Here is a 24,909-nt window from a genome sequence, read left to right on the forward strand (position 1 = left end):
CAAAATTTTCTTAGCAGAGCGTGGTTTCGATCCACGGACCTCTGGGTTATGGGCCCAGCACGCTTCCACTGCGCCACTCTGCTACATGGCTGTGGTGATTGAAATTGGTACATTTAAGCTCAGTTTCCTTTTAACATGTAACAAACAAAGTAAACTTAGTACAAAATGATCTTTGGGAGTAAGGAAAGGAACTAAAACGTTAATTTACGATTTTATAATTTAGAGAGTACCTTTTTTTTTTGTTTACCTACAACATTATTTTTTAAAATCGCACTATGAAAAATATTATCTTCGAGCAGTTCGAGGACATCCGTTCAATAATTTCCATCCATAATTTTAAATTTATACAGTACCTAACACTATTCTTCTGAATTCGTCTTTTTTCCCGGAGAAATCACAGTCTCTATTCTAAATAAATAAATAAAAAGCTAGTATAGTGGGAAGTGGGAATGGAAAGGTCATAGGTCTTCAATTATTATAACTGAATAAGTGATCAAATCATTTTCAAATAAACGCTTCGATGCGAATCTTTAGATAGGTAGTAAGTTCAAACCAGTACAGTCCAAACCAAGCACAGTAAGAAAGTATTAAAGTGAGGTTGCATCGAAGCGTTTAATTGAAAGTGTTTTCAATCACTTTCGTCGAATGACAAATTTTCACACCGGTCCGTACTTATGTCGTGTTCTAAAAAATGTTAAAAATAAATTTACTAACGAGGACACTTTGAAACTATACTTTTTAATAGCAAATTTTAAAGGCTTCCCGATAGTATAACTTTAATCCGCAGACCGCAGACTCGTTCCGAAACATAGGTCGTTTAGCCAAAAAACAAGGCCGGGTCAAATGGCGTTTTTCCCCCGACATAAGCACGGGGAGGATATTGTTTACTACACTATAAAGTCTATATTATACTTCAGGGACGGATCTAGTGATGAAAAATAGGAGGGGGGTTCTCAGATTTAATTAAAAAAATACAAAACAATTTTTTTTAAATACTTTTATTACCTTGACGATATTTATTACCATTCCATCTATAGATCACTGAAGTGTTTATTTAACAGTTTCTACCAATTTCTGTTATTTTAATTTCTGATAACCTGTGACCTTTCCAATCCCAATACATTGTTCCGTCCCCCCAATTATTTGTTTGAAATGTTTAATAACATGCTGGATACTGAAATGGTCTCATTTTAACAAATTTTAATATATAGCAGAGTGGCGCAGTGGAAGCGTGCTGGGCCCATAACCCAGAGGTCCGTGGATCGAAACCACGCTCTGCTAAGGAAGATTATTTTGTATTTTTTATGTTTTTCTTAAAATGCGAAACGAACAGGTCAATATAAACAAAAATACACATTTATCTTATTTAAAAAAATAAATTAAGAATCAAGATACGTTTATAAAATTCAAGGTGATTCATTGAGGACTAGCCAAATCATTATTTCTTAAAAAATAGTTAAGATTTCAAACATTTTTTGTGTAATTCTTTTCACAACATATACATTTTTTATAACTTAAACAGCTTTTGGAATTTAAATGGCAACCTACATATTTATAAAAATTATATGTGAAGTTGAAGGTTGTAGAGAAAAATTAAAATCCAGGTGGCTCATATTATACTCGTATATTGTTTTCAACCATAGCTGACGTTCGGTAAAATTGTCGAGGAGCGTTGAAAAAAAAGCCCGAGTATTAAATTTAACAACCCGAAAACTGGTTACACACAATTATTATAATATGTGTCTTCAGTATTGCATATTATTTCGAATTATTGTATCTGTTGCCAGTTGGTTATTTATAAACATTTTATATTATAAATTACCGAATACGAGTATAATCTGGAATATGATATGTTATAAATTATAATATTGGGTAATATAATTATAAAAATACGATCAATAATGTTATTGAAGCTATATACGGTGATTTAATGACTTTCAAACGCTTCGATGCGATTCTGTATATACTATGTAGTATACCTAACCTAATACAGTTTAACCAATAGAGTATAAATCAAGTTCTGACTATCAATATAGTATAAACTAAGTACAGTCCAACCCAATTATTACAGTTTAAACCAGTTTCAAATTGATCCGACCGATTTCTCGGTTATAGTAAATCAAAGTTGAAAACCAGGACAAATTTTTTTTCGGTGTTTCCCAGTTATCAGGATGAAGGAGTTGACACTTGACTTTTTCTAATTTCGACCGGCCTAAGTAACGATGGTGAAGTCGAAATTTCGCAGTCGAATTTACTTTAAAAATTATAAGCAAAAACTTAGTTTTTGTATTTTTTTTTTTTTTTAACGCGATAGCCGTTTTAATATTTTTATTTTTACCATTCATAGCTGTCAATAATGACAACTTTTAGGCTACACCAATTATTATCTATGAACCTACGTATTTTATAATATTTATTTTTTAAAATTTACAGAGTCCTACGACTATTTCCTTGTTTTAAGTTTTTAATTTGATTTTATAGTTATTTATGCGTTGATTCAAATCTGAAATCGGTTTGTTTCTGGCACGTCTTATTTTTTACAACTTGGGTATTGGCTCATCTTATAGGTGCAATCTGTCAAAGAACCTTAAATAATCATGCAAATATATTTAGAATTTTACTTTGTTCTTAACATTGAAAATATTTAATATAAATATGATATGTACCATACATTTTAAACTGTAAAAAAAACTAAACGTGATAGAAACAAACCGATTTCAAATTTGAATTCAGCTTATTTATTAACAGTTTAAATAGTTGTTTAGTAACCCAAGTCTGCCTTTAAAATTGCGCTTGCACGTCATGTTGCTGAGACAACAAATGTTCAAGATGGAAAAACCCATAAAAATTCGATATTAAATACATTGATCAATTAATATTGATTATTTTGACAACACGGGTAAATTTGGCCTCTGGGTTCTACAATTTTTCGATCAATGTATGCTATGATTTTAATTATTTTTAGGTTTTTTTTAATTTTGGTTTAATTTGATAAAAACATTTTTTTTAAACTTTTAACATTTGTTTTCTCATGAATTGATGTTAGGTAAAATTTGAATGCAGATTTAGGTTCTTCATCGAAAAATGTTTTCTCGTCAGTAGCAGATTCAAATATTTAGAAAATCTAAAGAATCTTTAACAAATTAATAGATTGTTTATATTATTTCTAAACAATGTGCTGATTGAATTTGTTTTGAATAAATCAATAAACAAAATAAAAAATATCTATTGCAATTTAGTAAACTTGTACAATTACAACTACCCGAAAGATATTTTACAAAAGAATAATATTATAATCAATATTTGAAATAATATCTCAAGTATAAAATATAGTTTTGACATAAATTTAGTAAAATAATACTGATTTTTTTTTATTAAAAACACATACATTATATCAACCACTCAATCCACATCAAAATAATTAAATTTTGTTCATAGTATAATATGTTATACAAAATGAGCAATAAAAATCAAGAGAAAAATTCAATTTTTTTACATATTTTTTTTATAATGAACAATCATATCCTTACTGTTGACGTTACAAAGAAATACAAAAACTTCTTCTTCTATTAAAGTTTCAATCATCATCATCTCATTAATTATAAAATGCACATTTAGTCTACAGAGTTATTATTCTGGTAGCTCTAAAATAAATAAATATTATACATATTTAAATTTTAATTTGCGGACTACACCCTAATTTTTTAAAAAAATCACTATCTTATACTAAAATTAAACATTTAGACACAAATAGGAAATAAATATTAGACCACAGAAATATTAAAAACAAAATATGTATGTATATATATATAGTAATAATATGTATTAATATTGTTGTTTTGGTAAATTCAAAATTGAAAGGTTTAGGAATATAAATTATTGTTCATTGAATTTAATACAATTTTCTTTTGTTAAATATAGATAAAAAAACATTAAAATAAGCCAACACAACATAAAATATAAAAAAGAAAATTGATTGACAGTCATTAAGTTAATGGCGGGCAATTTTTACTTTTAGTTAAAATAACCAAAAAGAAAGCCAATAAATAATTCAAAATTAATATAGGAATGAAAATGCAAAATTTTAAATTAAAACAAAGGAAAAATCCCTTTTTGAAAAAAAAATAGATACAATAGTTCAAAGCCACTCAGTAATAAATATTACAATAATAAAATTTTTAAAATTAAGACATATTTTTTTTTCTTATATCTAACATTATTTGATTGAGTACACACTTTAAAATAGAGAAAAAGGAAACTTTACAGACAATTTAAAACAGCAAACTAGACAAAATATGAGGTAATAAAAACAATTATAGTAGAAAATGTTACAAATGTATTTGGTAAAAATAAAATAACTAAAAGAAATTCTTATTAATTTAGCACATTCTTTAAAATGTATAATCTTATATTTATTACACTAAAAATACTACTTTTATCACAAGTGTGAGAACTGAAGAAATATAAAGACATTTTATATGTTTACGTTTTATATCATAGTGACTAAGTGACTTCGAATTTTAGATAGTTACCACAAATGTATAAAACATACATTAGGATAAAAAATATTGAAAAATGAATATATAGGTATTACCTAAATTAATAGGTAGACAGTTTAGGCGATTATCGTTTAGTAAATAGAAATTAATTGTTCGATAAATTAATTTAACATGCTACACAAATTCTTCTTTAAAAAAATAATTAATATTTCTAAGATTATATTTGCAATCAATATTCATAAAAATAATGTTCAATCATATGCAGTGTTTTTCTTTATGATAATACTATTCCATTTATAGAATTTTTTTTAGACCTCAATTTTAAAATTAAATATTATAAGAGATGATTTAATTAGAGTTAAGAAGTGGTTAGTATTATTACTATAATCACATTAATTTCTGTACCCTTAAAATTTAAATTGCTTCAATTTATTAAATCAATTACCCAATGAATGACTTTTAAAAAATAATTTAGTGTTATGATTAATATTTTTTTTTCATCGAATAAACAATAAATAAATTAAATAAATACAAAACTAAATTTTTTTTAAATGTAATTATAACATTATTTAAAGTCTAAAGAAAATTTGAGTAGCATGTAAGAACCATCATATTTTGTTATACAACTAAATTAAAATTAAATTGAAAAAGAAGAAAAAGTTGGAAAATATATTAAAACTTCTAAAATAAATATTTTTTTTTTCGATTTTTATTAATTATAATTTATAAATGTATTGAACTATTGCATATTATGTGCTTGTAATATTATGTTATCCACATCACATACTTAAAGTATGCTGCCTATTATAATAGAACAATGTATAATTTAAAATAATTTCTGGAAAAAAAAACCAAAAAATATATTTAAAAAATACATTCAAATTAATATTGTAAATACTAAACATAATGTAATACATTGTAATAGTAAATACAATAGCGTAAAAGTCTAAATAAAATAAAACTTGTAATATTTTTTTATACTGTACTTCTTTTCTTCTTTTAATATATAGTTTTTAAGTTAATTATTCTTGATTAATAAGTGTTTTTGATTTACTTAAAAACAAATCTACATCTATGCCTGTGTTGTTGATGTATTAGTGTGAGACAAAATAGGAGTTGAACAATAAGGACAATCTTTAATAGAATCCACACACTGATTACACAAAACAAAGTGATTACAAGGGCCTAATGTCACGCTTCTATTGCGTTCTTCACATAACATACATTTTGTAGCAGTTTGAAGATATAACACCTATATTAAAAAGTTAAAGTTTGTGAATAATTAGGTAACATATAAATAATTCTAATATATTAAATACATTTTCTTCAATAGTGTAATAGTATTTAAATTGTAAGAATTGAAAGTTCAGTGTTAAGTAAGTGTTTTTTTAAAATATCAATAATTAATTTATAAATACTAACATATTAATAAACACATACTTAATAACAAGTTTCACATGTAAACTTAGATACCAAAATTTGATTTTATATAATGAACATTGAACAGTATCTACTACTTTTTGTTTCCAGTATTTAAATAAATAAAACAATATTTACCTTATCAATTTCTTCAAGATCATTTCTCATTTGACTCTGTAATGATTTTAATACAGATAATGACAAATTCCTAATTTCAGAAACCCTACGTAATCCATGAAGATATGGAGAACCTTGCAATAAATCTACTTCTTGTTGTAATGCTTTTGCTTGATTAATAGCCTAAACAAACATATATATAATATATAGTGAAATAATATACAATAATTCAAAATTACTAAATTACTTCATCTCTTTGTTGTTCAGCAATTTTTAATTTTGTTTTTAATTCATCAGTCTCTCGTTGCCATGCTTCATACGTACATCTTACTTGCGATAATCTTTCTGATTCCCAACTAACTAACTTTGATCTACAATTTAATAATTCTTCTTGCAACCTTTGAACCTTAAAATAAAAAAAAAGTTAAAATATATAAATGTATACTTTTTTAAAATTTTATATTTATATTAATTATATTTACTTCATTAGAATTTGAAGGACTAATTGGAAATGTATTTGCAGTTCCAGGTGATCCAATACCGAACAAACTAGAACCATAATTGTGACCAGTAACTATATTTAAATGCCCTAAACCATCCTGTTGATTAAACCTAGATTTTTGAATCATATTATTTTGCATTTGTTTCAACGGTGAAGCTATTGTTGGAGAAAAATGACCAATGCTATTGTGACGTGTGAGCGGAATGTTAACAGGAGCAGAACTTCCCAACACATCTTAAATATAAAATATTTATGATAAAATAACAAATATCTTATATAAATATAATTTTTTTTTAAAATTATTTTATTAATTTACCAGAGGCCTGTAAGCTTGAAGATAGAGGATTACTTAAAATAGGAGATTCGTGTTCTTGATCCATAGAAAAATTTAAATTATCTTCCATTACCAAGTCATCTAAATTTCCTATAAAATGTTAAGTTAGTAAAACATATTTTAGTACGACATGTTCAAAACTACCATTTATTGTTGTTGTTGGTTGGTAAGATGAAAAATGATTCATAAATGTTGAAGAATTACCATTGCCATTTGATACAACTGGGCCAAAAATGGAACTATGTCTTCTCTGTGGTTCTACATTAGGTAATAGCGATTGAGAATCAAATGAATTTAGTAACTGAAAATTATTTTGTTTATTATATTGCATTTTTTGTTGAAACAAACATTAAAATAATTATATATTACAGCTTGAATTGTATCATCATGTGCTATTTGGTATTGTTGAACATTAAATTCAGATCTAGACAAATGGGCACCAGGAGCTTTATTGGGTGACCCAATACTAGATGTGCATTCAGAAAGGTCACCACTTCCATTCTGTAAACCATTACACACCATTTAATCATAAACACAATTTTTAATTGTGTGAAAAGTACTTACCGATAAACTATTTTTTTCCCCATCTAATTTTTTAACCGGAGATCTCGTACATTCTGTTCCTAAAGATGGTACAGCATTTGATAACATATCTGCTATATCTGTAGATGATTCTAATCCTGCAGCTGATTCACGAGCAATAATCATTTCCTCTGAAAAAATTATATTGTTTTATTATTTATTATCTATTTGTTGGTATAAATTGTAAAAATAATGCCTACGGTCAACATGAGCAAAAGCACAAAAAACACCCCGAGGACAATAACCAGCTTGTTGTACATCATTGCATTTAGTTGATTTATAAATTTCTGGATGAAATTGTTGTTCAGTTCTAGTATGGCAATATGCACAGTTATCACCACTTTCACAATTACTAGGTTCACCCCATTCATCACCATGTTTAACGTTAGGACAAGGAGTTGATCTAAAATTTAGTAAATTTAATGATTTCGAAACATAAATATAAAAATAGTTATAAATTACCTATATTTATGTTTTCTTGGATTTCTTCTTTTATCTCTACTATTGTGATATTGAGGACATGCATATCCTTGACGACAGAGACGAGGTGGCCGTTGACACTGGTCCGTTTTATAATTTGATAAAACATAATTTGTATCTAAACACAGCAAAAAATATAGCTTAAATATAACAATAATTAATATTGTGGATAATATGAATAATATTTATATTGGTTCCAAATTATGAAAACCTAATATAGGTATAAACAATACCTTGCCATTTAGGATCTTCATTCATTAAATTTTTTTCTTTATCTAATACATTTGGTCCATCTAACTCACCACCTTCATCATCATCATTTTCTGATAGCTGTTCAATGTTAAGTTGGAAAATTAAATCATAATTTGTTTTTACATATCAATATTGTTTTAATTTACTAATCAAATAATTACAATACCTTTTGCTCATTAATATCATATACCGGTGGTCTTAGATCATGATTTCCGTGGGCAAATGCACAATGAGGCCCATTCTTTGTGCAAAATCCTCTGCTATCTGTATCATGAACACACATGCATGTTTTATAATACCGCAAATGGTAACGTCTTTCTGTATCACCAGCCGTACGATGTAAATATTGGCACCTTAAAAAAAAAAAGGGATTCACTATCAGTTAAATATAATAATTATTAGTAATAATATAAGTACTAATATTAATAAGAAAATTCATCTAAAATATGAATAATCCATAGTTTACTTTCATTATAATTATTAGTCTTAATGATACTTACTAGATATTATTTGAATTTCATAAACATATTACATTGAAATAAATCAACACAAAAGTTATCAACTATGAAAATGGTGTCAAATTAAGTCTTATCACATTTTCAATAGTTGGCATGGAATATAAATCAAGTTAGTAGTTGGCAGAAGATTATTCAAATGATGTATAATAACATATAGTTATAGTTGACATCCCCTTAACTTACTCGTCTCCTTTGGTACACACGCCAGTAGTTTCATCATATTGCGTACAATAATCATCAGCACTATAATTGAAAGTGCCATCTCTTTTTCTCACTGGTCTACGACGCCGTTGATTCATAAAATGCCAATTAAAACATGTATAAGGTCTATGTTGTGTACATTTGTGTTGCAAAAACAGAGGACATTGTTCCACTCTGAACTCTTTTAGATAACTACAAAACAATACATTTCTTAGTCATATTTCCACACTACTAATATACTCATGGGAATGTTAACAAATGAATTTTGTTGTACAGATTTCTTATACTATTTGTATAAATTAAATCTTACGAGTAATGATTAGGCTTCTCCATTTGGGCAGGTATTTTTGATTCTGACGGCATTTCGAGAGCTTCCAAAAAACCTTAGGAGCGGATAAACTTGATTTAACAAACCCTTTAGTTTTCAAAAAGGAATTACGACGGTGCAACGATTATTATTTTGAACGCCATGCGCGTTAATCAACTTTACAACTTCGCAACACAGAAAATAATAATTATAAGCATAACAATTTTTGACGACTTATGTTATTGTTTTATACTTTCCAAAATATTGATCACATGACTAAACCACGGTAGCATATGTAAATACAGTGCAGCCAATGAGAATGTACACTGGAGATAAGGACGTTGATAAGGCCCCTGATGACATTGGTCACTGATAATGAATCAGCTTTCAACAATTTAAACCTTTCGCTTTTCCTTTCTAAAATACACACCAACCAAATGTATTATAAAATGTTCCACTTGCCATTTAGCCATTACGTAATGTCGTCTATGTTTGACTAAGGCCATACCTCACCACAGAGTAGTGGTAAGTGTTTTTGAATCACATTATGCTAATATTTACTGGCATATCTACATTATTGTTTTAATATTTACAGTAAACCTATACAAATTCGACCAGTATGGTTTGACACATCAGTTTTGTTTTCAATGTTAAGGTGATAAATCTATTGCAGTGTCATTAATTTATCAACCTTTTTTCCATTACATTCTTAATATCTATTAATTAATTTCAATACATAAACATGGCCAAGGAAGTACGCAAAATTCGTGTGGGCTCGCGTAAGAGTGAGCTTGCTTTGATCCAGACAAACTTTGTTATTAGCCAGTTAGTAAAGTTATACCCAGAGACAGAATTCGAGATAGTTTCTATGACAACTATGGGTGATCGGGTTTTAGACAAACCATTGCCAAAGATTGGAGAAAAGAGTTTATTTACTAAAGACCTTGAAGTAGCATTGCTAAATGGAAATGTGGATTTAATTGTACATTCGTTGAAGGATCTACCGACAGTTATGGAGATTGGAACTACTATTGGAGCTGTATTAAAGAGAGATGATCCTAGAGATGCACTGGTATTACGAGAGGAGTACAAAAACTATAACTTGGCTTCATTACCTCATGAAAGTTTAATCGGTAAGTAATGTGTACATGTTATCTTAATTGTTTTGAATAGTTTTACGTAATACCTAGTCAATATTAAAATAATTTACTAGATAATATATCATATATTAAATTTAAAAAAAAATTGTTATTAGTAATAACAAAACAATTATTTTATAGATAAAGAATAGTCCTTCATTAAATTATGGATAGCTCAATTATTTTGTTTCTTTTAATTACAGTTGACGACTCAATTAAACTAGGATAATGTATATAGTAGTTAAACTGTAAACACTAGATGGTATAAAATATAGGTAGTTAAATGATGATTCAACTTATAATCATGAAGTGAAATGAATAAAATAAATAATTTATGTTTTCTTTCATTTAATTTTCTAAAATTCCTATTATATTAAACAGGTTTTTATGATTTATTATTGATATATGATATGATTATCTGCATAATATTTTCCCTCCTTTTTGTTAATAAAATATAAAAATGCTTTCTAACAAATGAGTGTCACGGATTTGAATGAAATTTTAAGAAATTAATTTTTTGACAAAATAAAATGACACATTTGTGATAATTTTACCTAACGCTCTTATTTCTGGAAAAATAATTAAATATTGCATATGGCTTAATAAGACGTTAATACTATTTTTTGCATACTTAGGTATAAATTATGATTTAAAATGTTATCCGCTCAGCAACTGAAAAGTGCTAGTTTTTGTAAGAAGCGCCAGTTTATTAAAAATAATAAATACTTCTACTATAGTCCCTAATATATTACATTAATATTCATTTATTTTTTTAGGTACTAGCTCTCTACGACGTACAGCTCAATTGAAAAGAAAATTTCCTAATTTGCAAGTTTCTGATGTACGAGGGAATTTAAATACAAGATTAAAAAAATTAGATACTATTCCAGACGAAACTGGCAACAAAAATCCAGGCTATGATGGCATTATTTTAGCCTTGGCTGGTCTTCAAAGAATGGGATGGGAAAAGCGTGTATCCCAAATAATAGATCCTGATATTATGTTATATGCAGTTGGGCAAGGAGCATTGGCAGTTGAATGCCGAATGGGAGATGATTTTATTTTAGAAATGTTAGAACCGTTACATGATTATAATACCGTTTTACAGGTAATTCTGTCAAGTAAAAAACTTTTAAAGCTGTAGTATTTGTACTGTTGTATATAATTTTTTTTTTGGGGTTATAGATTGTGGCAGAGAGATCTTTTCTTACACGACTGGGCGGTGGCTGTAGTGCTCCTGTTGGTACAAGATCAACAATATGTTTTGATAAAAACACAATATCAATAGAAGGTGCTGTTTGGAGTTTAGATGGTTCTGAAACTTTACAAAATTCAAAATGTGAAATGCTGCCTGATAAAAAATTAATTCAAAACCATATTGACCAATATAGAAGTGATGATGGAGAGCCACCTAAAAAATGCCCTTATAAACAGCTAAGACAATTCGTTGGAATTACTCCGGGTAAAATAAGTTATCTCGATTTGGATGTAGCTTTGAAATTAGGAAAAGAGTTGGCAGATGATTTAATTATGAAAGGAGCTCTAAATATTATGAATACAGCAAAAGATACTATTCATTCGGCCATAAAATCATAGTATTATTATTGTTTTTGTTTTTATTCTGGTGTATCTTTATGGTTATCTTACTTTATGGTTATGGTGAATTATGTCAAAATCTTGTTATTTATTTTTTTTTTCATATATCTTACTTTTTGAGTTCTGTTTTAATATTTTTCTTTATTTTTAGTTAAATAATAAATATTTATAATTAGTTATCTACCTGAATATGTTGACATTTTTACTTATAAAAAAAAAATAAACAGTTAATGGATCAATTTAAGTAAATATTTTTTATTAAAAACAATACTACCGCCAGAAAATAAAATGTTTTCTTAGAAAAATGCACATTTTATATAAACATTATTTGTTATTTTTAAAACAAAAATATGGTCAAAATATAATTAACCCCAATGTTTAAAAAAACTAAATATATTTGGGTATTTCCTATTATTAAGGACCCTTAGAAAATAGTTTTATTTATCTATGCATCAATATTTAAAATAAGTAATATGTAGTATAGCTATTAAACATTGAAATGTCATACAACTTAGTAATTTTAGATAATATAACCCCAAAAGGAGTGTTAATTCGTTTTTATAGGGACCAAGATTTAAAAATTATATGACTAATATTCATGATCAAACACTATTAAAAATTGTCAAGCCTATAATTATATTTTAGAAAATTATAATAAAAACAATTATAATGGCAGTTTTTATCTGTATAATGGTTTTATCTGCTAGTTAATGACTTTTTTGCTAATAACAAATATTAGTACAATTGTTTTTTTTTTTAAATTAATGTTATAGCAGTAGTCATAATCATTTACGAGTTATACTCAATCTAAAGTTCTAACCATAATTAACATAGTTACAGTGTTGATTTATTTTATTAAGGGTACGTCATACCCTTTAAAAATAATCATCATAATGTGTTTGTGGAAAAGTGTGTAGACCAAAGTGAATGGTCATAGAAAAAACATTTAAATAATTTTAACTAGGTTCCCTTGTCATATTTTTAGATAAATTAAAATTAATTAAACAAGCACATAAAAATGAAAATGAAAACATTAACTGAATGTTGGGCTATTAATATAAAAAAATCCGACGAGAAAACCTAAAGTTCTCATTATTTTAAATATGTATAAAAAATAGAGTATTTTATTTTATTACTTAGTCAATAATAGAGAATATGCGTACCTACATGTTTGGATGACATTTTTTTTTAAATAGCTGTCAAAAATTGTCCTAAAAATAGTTTTATACACAACTGCACGTCCATTGTCTTTACTAAATAGCAATATTGCAGTGTCGAAGCATTGTAAGGGACAATGAGACAATGTCTACCCATTTCAATTTGATTTATTAAATAACAGATTCTTTTAATTAAAATTTTAAGTGCAGTATAAACGTCTCTCCAACTTGATACTATAACTCTGTAAAATGTTTTTTTTAATTTATTTATAAGTTTATATATAAGATATGATCTTAAATCGTGATTATTATTTAATATATTTTGTTTAATATACTTTTAATCAAAATGAGGATTACTGTTATAATTTCTCAGCGTATCATGGAGTCATACGTCTAAAAATTTGTCTACTTATGCAAATGTCTAAAAAAAATGTTTTATTATTATCCATAAAAAGGTCATAGTAAAATGCATTTTACTATCTAGATTCTAGTTTTAAAATCTACGATAAATTTATCAATTATTTCTAAAACTATATATTCCACTAAAATGTTTTAAAATTTAAATATATTAATGGATCGTTAATCAATATAATTTTAAAAAGCCATACCTTTAGATATATTGGTAATTTTTCCCGAGTTTTTATTATTGACTAAAGAAAACTAATTATTTTAGGATTCTATCTATAAAAAAAATTATGCATATTACACGCTAAAAAAAAACACTACTTCTATTATCAAGTTACCATTAGGATCATGGGTTTCTCTCACACCGACTAGTGTACTCGACGCGTTAATAAAAAAACTTATCTCAAATTCTCATGTTATGAGAAACACAGTCATCTCACACAGCGTGATTCTCAAGGTACCACATAAGTCACCGGTGCCTATTTTTTAATTTCGGTTTAAAGTTGTCCTTGGTACGTTAATAAAGTTCATGTTGATGAAAAAAAAAGTAAATCAGTAATTTGATGGGTAAACACAAGCTACCATACAGAAGACCAGTAGATAGACTATAGATTTACATATACACATTAGAATGGATTATATACAATATAATAAAGTCAATACTCATTATTATGAAGTAGCTCATGATCCATAATAATTATCATAAGAGATAAAGCTGAGATATATAAACTTATAATATGTATAGTATAATATTAATATACTAGCTAGCAGACAACCAATTACAAGGTGTTAATCAATGCCTGCGGCGGCTATTTGCCAAGACGGCTAATATGTTTACTATTGAGTGTATGTTACTTTTCAAATACACCATTATTTCATACCAATAAATTATTTTAATATACTTGGAATAAGTTAAAAGACAAGTGATAAAACCTTTGTAGTCAAAAATAATTTTTATTTATTTAAAACCGCTAATACAAAATTACTGATTTGCATCAGTTGGTATCGTTTTAATGATATCTGAATCTCCTGGGTCCGTGATCGATAAGGTGGCAACCCTGAAGTATTTTCCACAAGCAGTGCCCAATTCAATATTGTTACCGGAATATTGGAAAACATCAGTCTTGGACAACATTGCATAGTATTCAATTTCTGACACCCTGATAATGATCATAAAACTTGTTAGTATTTAACAATATGAGTATTAAAGTAAAATAAGTGATCGAATTTTACCTAGGTAATTTACCTCATTAAGGTTTAATCACCTAAATAATGTCAGTCAAAAGAATGAAGGAAGGAATTAACAGAGAAATAAATTCCAAATGTTTTTCAATATCATTTTAGAGACTACTCCATAGGTAAACCCCTCAAATTGGAAAATATGCAATAGAAATGAGGATGGGGTTTCCTACTTCTCAGTCTCACCTTAGAGGAGATGTGTTATTAGCTATTATAACTAATTTTGATTTTCCTTGTCTAAGGGTCTTCAGGGATTGTTTCAGTCCAAGGACACATTTTCCTGACTTCATGACAAGAGCCAATTTGGTGTTGATGCTTTCCAATGCCTTTTTCTGTAACATAAATTGTATCATTGATAAAAATAAATATAGGGTACCTACGACGTACATAACAAAAACGAATTGTTTATATTGTAAAATAAATTAGCATAACATTTAACTGTAGTCTTAGTAAAACTTAGTAGTTATAACAGAGAAGCTTAAAACAAATTTGAAATGATGCTATTAAATGGGTAAAATGATAAGGGTTGAAGAAAATCAAAAGATTAATTTACAAACCAATATATTAGTTCCTGACCTAATTGGATAAGAGCTGGTTATTTTTTAATAATAAAAAAACCGTTTTTTACATTAGACAATGGTTTTTGTAATTATGTTCAACACAAATCTCTTTTTTTTGGATTGATGATAACTTTTAACTAAGTATTGGACCAATTTGTATTAGTACTTGGTTTAATAATTGAAAAACTACTTTAAATGTCAAGACTTGAGTTTATCCTTCACACATTCCCTACTTCAACATTTTCCAGACTTAAGGTCCAATATCTACAAATACAAGTCACTTTTTTCTAAAGACGTAATATATTACTCAGTCATACTTGGAAATTCTTCAACGTTTGTGTCCACCAAGACCAAACTTAAAAAAACATATCAATAAAACGATTAACAGAAAGTAGGTAGTTATTACTTGAGAAGAATGACTAGTTAATAGAAGAATAGTTTGACAATAATTCAAGAATCAATCGACATTAATTTATATAATAAATAGCCTAAAAATAACACGTGTTCATTCGTAAAGATGAAACAAAGCTGTGAAAAATGTCGAAAACTCAAATCACTTAGTCTTACCTGTTTCTTTCCAGCAGCCATTTTTTAGTTTAGCGGGTTGTTTTAAAATAAAAGGAAAAAAATACGTATTTAAAAGTTCAATAACTTTTAAAATATTAATATCCACTCGGAAACACAAAGTGTGCGAGCGGACCTGCAAGCCGTAAACGTAATGAAAGAGTCATATACTATAGACACTAGTATGAAGTTAGTAGTTACGTGGTAACCAATGTGACCACACTCCACACTCCAATCTCCACGGGACATATCCCGCAGGCCGCAAACTCAATTTGTATACGGTTATTTTGTTGGAGGTTATAGCTTGTGCTTATAATTTGCTACCAGGAATATACCAAATGCGGTAACCAAACATAGGTAATGCATTATCAGTGTGACCTCAACATGTAATTTAATACGGCATCAGTCAATATGTCAATGTGAAGACTAAATAAATTCTCCAATTTAATTAATAGTGATCGTTATTGGTTTAAAAAATTTTGGTTTTATTTTAATTCGTCCATAACTTGGAAATTTGTTGTTTTTTTTTTCGGAAGATACAGCTTGAATATTACTCCTTGACATTCCACGGGCGCACGCGCTTTACTGGACAAGTTCACTTCTCTTCTCCCCCTATTTATCTTGCTCGTTTTATTATTTATTTACTATTTTCATTTATTATCTGCGACGTTTTTCCGGCATCGTTCCGCCATTGTTTGGTCGGATTACGGATTTTCAGTATTGTTTTTCAAGTTGTTTTGGTCGAAATCATCCGTTGTCCTCTACAATTATTGGTAGTCAAATTTCGATACGTTTGCAGTGCCACCGTTGTAATGTCAGCCGGCGTTTCTGAACAGGTGAAATATAACCATTTTTCTTACATAGGTACTGACTTTTGCAATTGGTACAATTTATAATATTTCGGTATTATTTTGTATTTATTTGTCATGTTCTATGTACTCGTTCAGCGCGTGAAAGGACAAGGAAATCAAGGTAAACCATATCAGTTTTTAATACTTTTAAGTAGTTATATACATTTCAAGTAGTATTTATTTAACTTATTTCTATGGGTATAGGTACTGGGTCAATTTTTTTATCTTGATTAGATATCTAGAACTTTTATAAGTGTTATTGAATAGAAAACTAATATATATAAGCAATAGGAGAAGCTGAAGTTAGTTAGCTCTTTATTAATCAGATATACCTACTAATTTTGAATATTGATTATATTACTTGAATTTGTTTGTGTTACAGTGAATGGACCAAAAGACCATAATAATGTAAAAGAGCGTGGAACTTATGATAATTCTTGGCATCCACAAGTTCAACAACAACCTGTAAGTAGCTAAAATATAATAATTACTTTTTTTCTTCTAAATAGGTATACAATTTTTAAATGATGAATTGTTCTTGAGTTTCAATGTTTTTTAGAATATATTTTGTTGTTTAAATGTTAACTTTTAAACATTTTTATCATACTTGATAATTTATGCTCATAAGCATTTTATTTTTACTGCAACATATCATCGCTTGGTCAGAAAACCTATGTTTAAAATTCATATTTTTCAGGAATGCCTTTTTATTGGTTTGAAATTTTGGTGTGAATTGTTGATATTCAAGTATTACATTATGAGTGTATTTAGATACTTGACTATACAAATACATATAGTTACTCAATATTTGAAATTTCAAACAAATGTGTTTGCACAGAAACTTTTAGACCTAGCAGATGCAGGTGATCATTAAAATTTTCGACATACAGTGTTGTTACGTGGCTAGAAAACGTGAGAAAAATCAAGAGAGTTTTGCGAATATTTTTTATAATAAAATTTGAGGAACAAAATTTATATACAATTGCATCAATCTCATTTTTTAAATTTTTTGGCAAGGTGCTCGACGTGGTTACTCTTTTAATGGACCTTTCCGAGCATTGATATTTGGTAATAAATATTAACTTACATATGTGTATTTTTAATAGAAGTAGTCATCTTTTAGGAGGAGGAGTGACCGAGTGTTTAAGGCAGCAGTGTGTTAGCGCTCACTGTCGCTGGTTTGACACTCGGTTACAGGCACTCCATTTTAGGTGAGCAGTCGTCTTGTGAAAAGGAGCCACCATGGCCTATTAAGCTACATGATGATGATGATAATGTCAATAATATTAAACTTAAAATCTTTTTGGTTTTTAGAAGCTTATATGTTTTTCATTTAGTTATTATGATAGAAAAATGGGTAACCTTTAATTTGACAATAATATTTCAAGAATAAAATTAGGGCATACTCTAGTCTTTTATATTCTACTTCTCCTAACTATTTAAGGTCGGCCACTCTAGTCCACAATCTCGACTCAAAATATTTACACCCAGATTTGCTCTTATTAAATTCTCTTATCTTCTTTAAACTAACCTTAACTTCCTCATACATTTATTATTTTAACATTTCCTATACTAGTAGTTATATTACAATCACCTTTACATTTTCATCTCTGCAATATTCATTTTTTATTCAAATTTGTTATCCATTGCCCAATATTGTGGCCATAAAACATACGCCCCATACAGTTTTATAACAATTTCCCTTAAGCCTAACTGGTCTTTTATTCACACAAATCTCTAGTCTCTTTTTTTTACTTCATTCACTTTCATACACTTGTATGTACTACGTTTTCATCAAAGCCCGTTCAGTTATGTATTAAAATTTTAATTGAAAGTCATGGAATTTTTTCAGAGTTATAATAACGTGATGCCACCTGAACAGTACTATCAATATCAAAACGCAGTTCCATATCAATATCCTACTGGAACTCCATATGGCATGACTGAAAGATCCTGGCCTAATGCACCCGAAGCAGTAACGTATATTGGAGGATATGTGCCAACTCCAGAAGTATATACTCAGCCAAATGTTTACAATGCTCAGTACACTAATCCTAATCCTACTCCCAATTATAATTATTTCATTGCTCAAAAACCATTTGAAGGTTATTATAGGGCTGAAGATCAAATGTATAGTGTACCAGTAACTGAACAAATAAAAAGTATTGAGCAAGGTGTTCATGGTTTAAATGTTAATGATTATGGACAGACGGATAATAGTGCATTACACCAAAAAAAAGTTACAACATGGGCGTCCGTTGCTAAACAGCCAGCTAAGCCTATGATATCATTGGCTTCCGTGACTAAAAAGAAAGCTCCTGGTATGCCTCCTCCTCCTATGATACTTGGTAAACACGATGGACATTGGGAAACTAAGACTGTAGCGAAACCACCACCACCTCCAGTTGTACAAGTGCAAATACCCGTACCGGTTATTCAAGCCCCACCGCCACCAACTGTTGTAGAAACTCAACCTCAAAGTTGGAACAACCAGATCAATACTGCTCCTCCGTTCAATCCTCCAATTGGTGAAATACCAACTCATATACCTCCACCTGACCATATCAGGCATGTGCCGCCACCACCAATAATTATGTCGTCACCTCCTCCACAACTTTCAACTACCCCAAAGCCTGCTCCCATGGAGGAAAAGCCAAAACATCAAATAATTGATGAATTAAAAAAGAAAAATCATTATAATCCTGCTGAGTATTCAAATCCGCCAGAAGGATCTAGATTTTTTGTTATTAAATCTTATTCAGAAGATGATATCCATAGATCAATAAAATATGAAATTTGGTGTTCAACTGAACATGGGAATAAACGACTAGATAATGCATTCCGTGAAGCAGAAAAAAAGAAAATATATCTCCTTTACTCTGTAAATGGTTCAGGTCATTTTTGTGGCGTAGCTGAAATGATTTCTGCTGTCGATTACAATTCTTCTAGTTCTGTATGGTGTCAAGATAAATGGAAAGGGCAATTTGGTGTTAGGTAATATTAATATATAATAATCATATTTATGAAATACTAGTTTTGTTTTTGTGTTCTAGATGGATTTACGTTAAAGATGTGCCCAACTCCCAATTAAGACATATTAGGTTAGAGAACAATGAAAACAAATCTGTGACTAATTCCAGAGACACACAGGAAGTTTTATATGACCAGGGTGTTCAAGTATTACGAATAATACATTCGTACCAACATGAAACATCAATTTTTGATGATTTCCAGCATTACGAAAATTTGCAACAGTTGGAAGATACTAAGAAAAGTGTAGCACCATTACCACCATCTTCACATTCTACAATAAACAAACATAATCAAAGTGGACCTGTTAAATATTCAAATGATAACAAACCACAACACAATTATTTCAATAGGGTTTGTGCTCTAATTTATTTTTAACCAACCTTGATTTATATTATTGCCTAAATAAAACTAATGATCCTTATTTATTAATTACTTTTAGGATTGGGATAGTAAACACAAAGATATTAGAAGTAGAGATAGGGAAAATTCGTTACACCAACAACATAGATCCGAAAGTCATAGTCAGAGTCACCGAGGACGAACTGAAAATCATAGAAATCGTAATGACAATGGTCAAAGTAAGGACGATAACAATAGAGATAAAGGCGAACATATCAGAAACCACCGTAGTGATCAAAATAAAAGTCGTGATCATCAACGAAACTGGGAAGAACACAAAACTAATAGCTATAATAGAGGAGGGCGTAGAGGTAGAGGGGGGCCGTCAGTCTTTATCAACAGTAACTTAAAACAGACTCGTGGTGATGAATAAGTAATTTTTCTCCTAGTTAAGCAGGATAGTAGAAATATTTTCATTGTTTTAACTGCGTTCCTAAAAAAAACATTTTCCCCTTATAATATAAAAAAAAAGAATAATAATAATGTTTTGTTTTATTTATTTTTATTATTATTATTTTTTAATTTTATTTATTTATTATTCAATTTTTTTTTATGTATGCAAAACTGCCTGGACATAAATTTTAGTGAACTAATCTGTTGCTAGCTGATTTATATCAATTTTGTCGAGTTTTATAACTTTACTAGTAATATAATATTATGGAACTTATGTTGTGTATAAACAACTATGCCTCAGTGTTAACTTAATTATTATTCAGAAAGGTGCTCTTAAACGTATTTTGGTATTAAGTTATATAAATACTTTTTTTTTTACTGAATAGCAGCTTAAATGTTTGAAAATTTTTTCATGGTTGTATCCTTCTGTTAATTTCTGATCATAATGATATTTTTGTAAGACTCGAGTAAATTAATAGTAAATCCCATTAATATTACATTATTAACTATTTTGTTATAATTTTTATACTTATTAAAAATATTTGATACCTTGCCTACATTTTATTTTATGAGCTCTAGAATTTATTAAACTAATATTATAAGTATATTTTGGTTGTTTGTTTGTAATTAATTATTCTAATTGGATTATAAGTCTTAAAATATGCCAATTGGACAAAAAATCTAAGTGAAAATATTTAAATCTTTAATTCTAAAGATACATGAAAACAACATTTTTACCTTGATGTTTATTGATACTTAATTTTTCTGTAAGTTATACATAATTGAATTAGGTATAACTACAAAAAGATTAAATATTGTAATAATAATAATTTATGTATGTATACAATATATACTCAATGATTATTGGTTATATTAATGTAATAGTATAACAACACACTATTTGACTAATAAGAACATGGCTGATGTGTTTTTCTGTGATGAGTATCTTCCTGGTGTTTTTATTAGTGTACTAAGTGAATACAAATTTTGACAAAAACTAAGATCCAATTTTATGTAGAATGTCCCACATAGTTTTTACTCTCATTAATTGTTTAGTATAAAAATATAACATTTATTATACTGCTCATTTTAAGAACTTTTGGGTCTTCTTGTTTACTTGTACTCGATAAAAAAAGTCTTTAGCTGGTTAAAAAATATATTCAGAAAAGTATTTAGATCTCGCATATCCTGTTAAACCTAACCCCTTCTCTTGGATAATTTTATTGATAGGCTATTAAAGTTAAAAATTGTATTATGCTTTTTAACACAAGGCTTACATAATTCTTTTCTTTGCCTTGTCCTAAAGAAATGTGGGTAAAATTTCTATACGCTATACTTTCTTTACTCCATCCGTATCCGTGTCTTATTTATAACATTTACACACATCTTCTTCGTTCTGACTGTACTTTCAAATCCTTCCATCAACACGCATCTCTTTCACACGGGTTACTATATAATTTTCCTCCCTCCATTTAACATTAATAATTGTCAAATTTTAGAAATAAATATTGTATATGTTACAAACAAACAACCATAAGAAATGGAAAACTATTTTATAACCTTTATATTCTAATATAATATAATGTTTATTACGGACAACACCAAGTATAATGCCGTGAATATTAGTAAGTACTTTTTCACTTGGCTATCATCAGGTTACAGTTAGAACGAATATATTATTGGTAATACATCCTTGTATTTTATCTATATGAAGACTGAAAAAAATCGCATGCAAAAAATTAATAATATTTTTTAAAACTATATTAGCTGTTTTAATAAAACATTTTTTTCCAGTCTTTTAAAATTAAAGTTTACGAAAAAGAGTAGCTGTCCAAATATCAGGGTGAAATCCAAGGGTAGTCAGCTAGCTGTTACTTCTTTAGCTACATGCATACGTTATTGTATACACTACAGCTAGCCGCTAGGTTACTATAGTATACGCTTTACTACATACAAAATATGGACATACCTAATAAATAAAAATATATAATTATCCATTTTTATTTATATTTGTCACCACAATAATAATATAAGTAAGAACTAAAGTTTTACTACAGGGTTTTAAAAGATAATTGTAAGTAATATAGATCGTTAATTATTATATTTTATACTAACTGTTAAAAAACGTACTACAAACAAAGAACTTTTAATTTTAAGTTACCGATATTATTTGACTTTTTTTTTTATTAACAGCTCTTGTAAGTTGTAATGAGCATGATGACTCTTCTTAACTATGTTGACATACAATACAATTTACATGTTTTTATAGTTAATTATAAAAGTATATTAATTTAATTATTATGCAAATTATCTTTCTAATAGAAATTATAGAACTCCGTGTATAAAGTATAATGATTATAAATTATTAAGAACAATGTTATTTGTTTTATAAATATTACTCGATGCGAAATTAATTACATTTTCGATGAGCTTTTCGAGTTCTTTGAGTTTTGCAATGAAATCTCTACCTCTGTGATCATTAATGTCCATGCTTACAGTTTTCAAGTCGATTTTGTCGAGGTAGATATTGAGACGCGTGCTGATTACCAAGTGAAGTGCCTTAATGCTCATCTTGTCGGGTATTACTTGATTGGGGACAAACAGGCGTGCGTGGATGTCTGATAGGGAAGGATCGCCGTCCGGCAAATGGGTGAACATAGCGTTGATCCACTGTTTCATGTTAGTCATCACGGTTTCCGGATCGTCGTACTCGGTTATCTTGTTTCCTGGCTGCTTTCGGTTGGAAAACCATTCGAGGTATACGTTCATGTAGGACTGGAGTTGGGAAAAGAAATTGGCGAACAATATGTCCACGGTCAGGTTGTTGAACTTGAACACGGACGATGGCCGGTAATCGAACACTACTTCATTTTTTATCTCTTCTGCCGACCTCTCGACACCGTCCCACATGCACTTGATGTAATCGTACTGGCTCATATTGGTTTTATTGATTACCCACTGGTACTCGGGCAGCATTTCGCCATGAAGGCCGCCAAACAGATAGGCGCACTCGTCGACGAATTTTCTGTCAGCCTTGAGGTTTTCGTCAATTCTTTCTATTAAAAATGGTTCGCGGTTGTCGGTTCTCTCTTCCCGAACGAATCCCTGATATGGAATGTACTTGGCCTGCACGCAGTTGACCGGTTCGTACCGATCAATTAATTCTTGCACTTGCAGGTGGATGTAACGAATGCGCCGGATTTTGGCGTCTATTTCGACATCTGTATCCATCGGAGGGATGTTTTTCCTGTTTATGTACAGATGCATTATCTTGACGGCTTCGGTGACGTAACTCTGATCATCGGGCGCGATAAACTGTTTTTCGAATTTATTCAGCACAAAGTACATGCCGTCCAAGACGATTTTAAACTTGATTAGTTGGTTGACGATTGTGCCAAACAATTGGGTATTGGTCGTGTCGAGTTTTTTCTTATTCGCACGCTTGTTATCCATGATCGTCTTGATCAAGAGTTCCATTAGTAGCTCCACTACCTCCATGAGCTTCGTCATTATCGTCATAAACTTACAGTTAACATACGTTTGCACGGCCTTCATGCCATTACTGATGGAGTTTGAGTTGTGCTCGTCTAAAGAAGTAAAGAGCTGCATTCCGTCCTCACCTTGTGCAATGCTATTGCATGTATACGTTGCCGTATTGAAGTGTTCATAAAGTAATTCTTTTTTATTAACAACCGATTCGATATTGCGAATGTTAAAAAATTGTTCAAACTTTAAAATATTGCTGCAAAATATCTGGGCCGTTACCTCAAACTCTTTTTCCACGTAGTGCATCCGACATTTCCCCAAAATCAATAGAATCGCACCGATTACAGCTGGTAGAATATGATAATTAGTATCCATGATTTAATAGCGTTGTGCTACTTAGTACGCGATCAACAGATCACTAATTAAACGAAATGGTCGTTGTATACCTGCGTTATAATCGTTCCTAATAAAACTAACAACATATAACTTTTAACTAAAAAACAATTTGTTTACCTTCAAATCAAAACGGAACGTTCTAGTTGTACTGTTTGTTAATATTATTTCTTTTCTCGAGTAAAATCAAATAATGAGGTAATACTACAAGTGCTTTGCCACTTGTATTTGTGCCTTTGAACATAATACGTTAGTTTTACCGGAACATCGCATTTATTACTTTTCACGCGCAATAAAATCATGGTAAATATGTATTTCAAATATTTAAGTATCGGGTATACTATCAGATGATCTGATAGAATTGCTCATCAAATTTATGTAAATCTGTTAGTTCACTTCGTATATAAAATATTTGTTTAAATAATAACTAGGTTATATAATCTTTAAAATGTTTTTTGCGTGTTAGATACATCTGCGCGTTAC

The 24,909-nt window shown here is 29.0% G+C and overlaps 4 protein-coding genes and 2 non-coding genes across 9 annotated transcripts; 3 read left to right on the forward strand and 3 right to left on the reverse strand.

Annotated features, from left to right (window-relative positions):
• Positions 1 to 11: 11 nt before the first annotated feature.
• Positions 12 to 83, reverse strand: Trnam-cau (transfer RNA methionine (anticodon CAU)). Its single transcript has one exon. It is a non-coding gene; the product is annotated as a tRNA-Met (tRNA).
• Positions 84 to 1,209: 1,126 nt separating this feature from the next.
• Trnam-cau (transfer RNA methionine (anticodon CAU)) lies at positions 1,210 to 1,281 on the forward strand. The gene has a single exon. It is a non-coding gene; the product is annotated as a tRNA-Met (tRNA).
• Positions 1,282 to 5,062: 3,781 nt separating this feature from the next.
• LOC126832728 (RING finger protein unkempt) lies at positions 5,063 to 9,455 on the reverse strand. Of its 3 annotated transcripts, none has more exons than XM_050563614.1 (14): positions 9,215 to 9,455; positions 8,887 to 9,096; positions 8,352 to 8,538; positions 8,167 to 8,263; positions 7,916 to 8,051; positions 7,654 to 7,856; positions 7,436 to 7,584; positions 7,241 to 7,372; positions 7,016 to 7,172; positions 6,854 to 6,952; positions 6,518 to 6,771; positions 6,283 to 6,441; positions 6,057 to 6,218; positions 5,063 to 5,751 (listed from the first exon to the last, which is right to left on the reverse strand). In XM_050563614.1, exons 1-14 carry the CDS (start codon positions 9,265 to 9,267, stop codon positions 5,572 to 5,574), a joined length of 2,178 nt encoding a protein of 725 aa, XP_050419571.1. In that variant the 5' UTR covers positions 9,268 to 9,455; the 3' UTR covers positions 5,063 to 5,571. The 3 variants fall into 3 exon arrangements, with proteins under 3 accessions (XP_050419571.1, XP_050419572.1, XP_050419570.1); XM_050563615.1 differs by having other exon boundaries at positions 5,064 to 5,751; positions 6,854 to 6,961; positions 7,076 to 7,172; XM_050563613.1 differs by having other exon boundaries at positions 5,065 to 5,751; positions 6,854 to 6,961.
• Positions 9,456 to 9,594: 139 nt separating this feature from the next.
• LOC126832748 (porphobilinogen deaminase) lies at positions 9,595 to 12,185 on the forward strand. The gene is made up of 4 exons (XM_050563651.1): positions 9,595 to 9,736; positions 9,807 to 10,344; positions 11,127 to 11,458; positions 11,536 to 12,185. The coding sequence occupies exons 2-4, from the start codon at positions 9,954 to 9,956 to the stop codon at positions 11,944 to 11,946; spliced, it is 1,134 nt and encodes a 377-aa protein (XP_050419608.1). The 5' UTR covers positions 9,595 to 9,736; positions 9,807 to 9,953; the 3' UTR covers positions 11,947 to 12,185.
• A 2,257-nt stretch (positions 12,186 to 14,442) lies between these two features.
• On the reverse strand, positions 14,443 to 16,055 carry LOC126832769 (60S ribosomal protein L30). The gene is made up of 3 exons (XM_050563695.1): positions 15,875 to 16,055; positions 14,934 to 15,079; positions 14,443 to 14,668 (listed from the first exon to the last, which is right to left on the reverse strand). The coding sequence occupies exons 1-3, from the start codon at positions 15,893 to 15,895 to the stop codon at positions 14,491 to 14,493; spliced, it is 345 nt and encodes a 114-aa protein (XP_050419652.1). The 5' UTR covers positions 15,896 to 16,055; the 3' UTR covers positions 14,443 to 14,490.
• A 232-nt stretch (positions 16,056 to 16,287) lies between these two features.
• On the forward strand, positions 16,288 to 21,120 carry LOC126832768 (YTH domain-containing family protein 1). Of its 2 annotated transcripts, none has more exons than XM_050563693.1 (6): positions 16,288 to 16,707; positions 16,819 to 16,843; positions 17,105 to 17,187; positions 18,575 to 19,716; positions 19,776 to 20,106; positions 20,195 to 21,120. In XM_050563693.1, exons 1-6 carry the CDS (start codon positions 16,684 to 16,686, stop codon positions 20,525 to 20,527), a joined length of 1,938 nt encoding a protein of 645 aa, XP_050419650.1. In that variant the 5' UTR covers positions 16,288 to 16,683; the 3' UTR covers positions 20,528 to 21,120. The 2 variants fall into 2 exon arrangements, with proteins under 2 accessions (XP_050419650.1, XP_050419651.1); XM_050563694.1 differs by having other exon boundaries at positions 16,289 to 16,735.
• Positions 21,121 to 24,909: the final 3,789 nt, after the last annotated feature.

This window comes from Adelges cooleyi, unplaced genomic scaffold (genome assembly GCF_023614345.1).
Source record: "Adelges cooleyi isolate 19-005CV unplaced genomic scaffold, UGA_ACOO_1.1 ACOO_flye_CR_arks_rails_tigmint_CR_PRNA_167, whole genome shotgun sequence".
Lineage (NCBI taxonomy): Eukaryota > Metazoa > Arthropoda > Insecta > Hemiptera > Adelgidae > Adelges > Adelges cooleyi.